This window comes from Triticum dicoccoides, unplaced genomic scaffold, assembly GCF_002162155.2.
Source record: "Triticum dicoccoides isolate Atlit2015 ecotype Zavitan unplaced genomic scaffold, WEW_v2.0 scaffold59146, whole genome shotgun sequence".
Classification (NCBI taxonomy): Eukaryota; Viridiplantae; Streptophyta; class Magnoliopsida; order Poales; family Poaceae; genus Triticum; species Triticum dicoccoides.
This window is the reverse complement of record NW_021284476.1, coordinates 1-1,857: the sequence shown is the minus strand read 5'-3', so window position 1 is coordinate 1,857 and position 1,857 is coordinate 1. Positions and strand designations below refer to the sequence as shown.

General features: G+C 42.0%; 1 protein-coding gene across 1 annotated transcript; it reads left to right on the top strand.

Moving 5' to 3' along the window:
- Positions 1-4: 4 nt before the first annotated feature.
- On the top strand, positions 5-1,849 carry LOC119347113 (disease resistance protein RGA2-like; the record flags this gene model as incomplete). Its single annotated transcript, XM_037616067.1, has 1 exon — positions 5-1,849. A coding segment is annotated over one exon (1,845 nt), but the record flags the coding sequence as incomplete, so codon positions are not given.
- Between the last annotated feature and the right edge of the window lie 8 nt (positions 1,850-1,857).

The following is a 1,857-nucleotide window of genomic DNA, read 5'->3' as shown; positions in this document are numbered from 1 at the left end:
CTCCGAGAAGACCAAAGATGATCTGATGCGCACACAAGTGGTGCTGCGGGAGGCCCAGCGTAGAGGCGTGATCAACAACCCCAGTTTGGAGGAGCTGCTGCACAAGCTCCACACCAAGGTCGGCAAGGCGGAGGACGCGCTGGACGAGCTCCAGTACTTCATCATCCAGGACCAGCTCGACGGCACTCAGTACGCTGTGCCGGATCTGGGCAATACCCTCTGGGGTCATGCTCGCCACATCCGTCATGCCATTCACCATGCCATCGGTAACTTCATCCTTCCATGCTTTTCTTGTTGGCTGCTGCAAGATGATGATCATGGTGCTGCTGCTATAAATCATCCTCACAATACCTCCAACCCAGCTAGTGGTAATGATGGTTCAGTTACTAAGTTGTCATTCGACAGAGTGGCCATGTCCAAGAAAATCAAACAAGCCATAGAGGAAATGCACTCCCTGTGTGACCAATTCTTGGAGTTGCTAAAAATAATCCCAGACCATAGTAACAGTACTACAACTGTCAACCTAAAACGACCTCTCACAGGATCAATCACTGCACAAGATAAATTGTATGGGAGGGAAGACCTGTTTGAGCAAACCATAAAAGATCTCATCACCAATTGCACAGATAGCAATAAAGCTCTTTCAGTTATGCCTATAATTGGTCCAGGGGGTATTGGAAAAACAACCTTCACCCAACACCTGTACAAAGATAAAAGGACACGTGAACACTACCCTGCCAGGGCTTGGATATGTGTCTCAACTGATTTTGATGTGCTTAAGCTCAGTCAGCAGATCCTTAGCCAAATTGAAGAAAACAATGATGCATATCAAACATCAAGTTTAAACCAGCTCCAGAATTCCATTGAAAAGGGGCTCAAGTCTAAAAGGTTTTTGATTGTCTTTGATGATATATGGGAATGCACTACTCAGGATTGGGAAACCCTGCTAGCTCCTATGGGAAAGGGCGAAACCACAGGTAACATGGTTCTCGTCACAACTCGGTTCCCATCTAAAGTTGATGATGTGAAAACAACCGACCCGATTCTGCTGAAAGGCCTTGAGCTGGATGATTTTTTAACATTCTTCGAAGCATTAATATTTGAAGGACAAATACCCCACAATTTGAAAGAACTTGCAAAGGATATTGCCAAGAAATTGAAGGGTTCACCTCTAGCAGCCAAAACAGTTGGTCAGCTATTGAAGAATGACCTATCTAAGAAACATTGGATGGCAGTTCTCAAAGATAATAGATGGCAAAAACAAAAAAATAATGATGATATTATGCCATCTCTAAAGATTAGCTATGATTACCTTCCTTTCCAACTGAAAAAATGTTTTTCGTGTTTTTCCCTATTCCCGGAAGACCATAGGTTTAGCAATCTAGAGATTACATGTTTTTTGAGTGCATTAGGGATCATTGAAAAAGATGAGAATTACATGGAAGAACTTTTGAAAAATGGTTTTCTCGTGAAGGAGAATGATCGTTGGTCAAATCAACAGTACTATGTGCTGCATGATTTATTGCACGAACTAGCTCGGAGTGTCTCGTCACAAGAATGCCTAAATATATATAGCAATGGAAGTTTTAGGGCTGATGATGTCCCAAAATCCATTCGTCATTTGTCCATCACCATGAAAGACAAATACGTTGAGACTTTTAGGACAGAAATGACTAAATTAAAGAGCAAGGTAGACATCCCAAATTTGCGTGCTCTAATGATTTTTAGAAAATATGAGGAACAAATTGATGAGATTATAGAAGACACTTTCAAGGAAATAGAGGCCCTTCGTGTTCTTTTTATCGAAGTCATGTCCCCAGAATCTTTACCACATTACTTTCCAAAACTTATCCACCT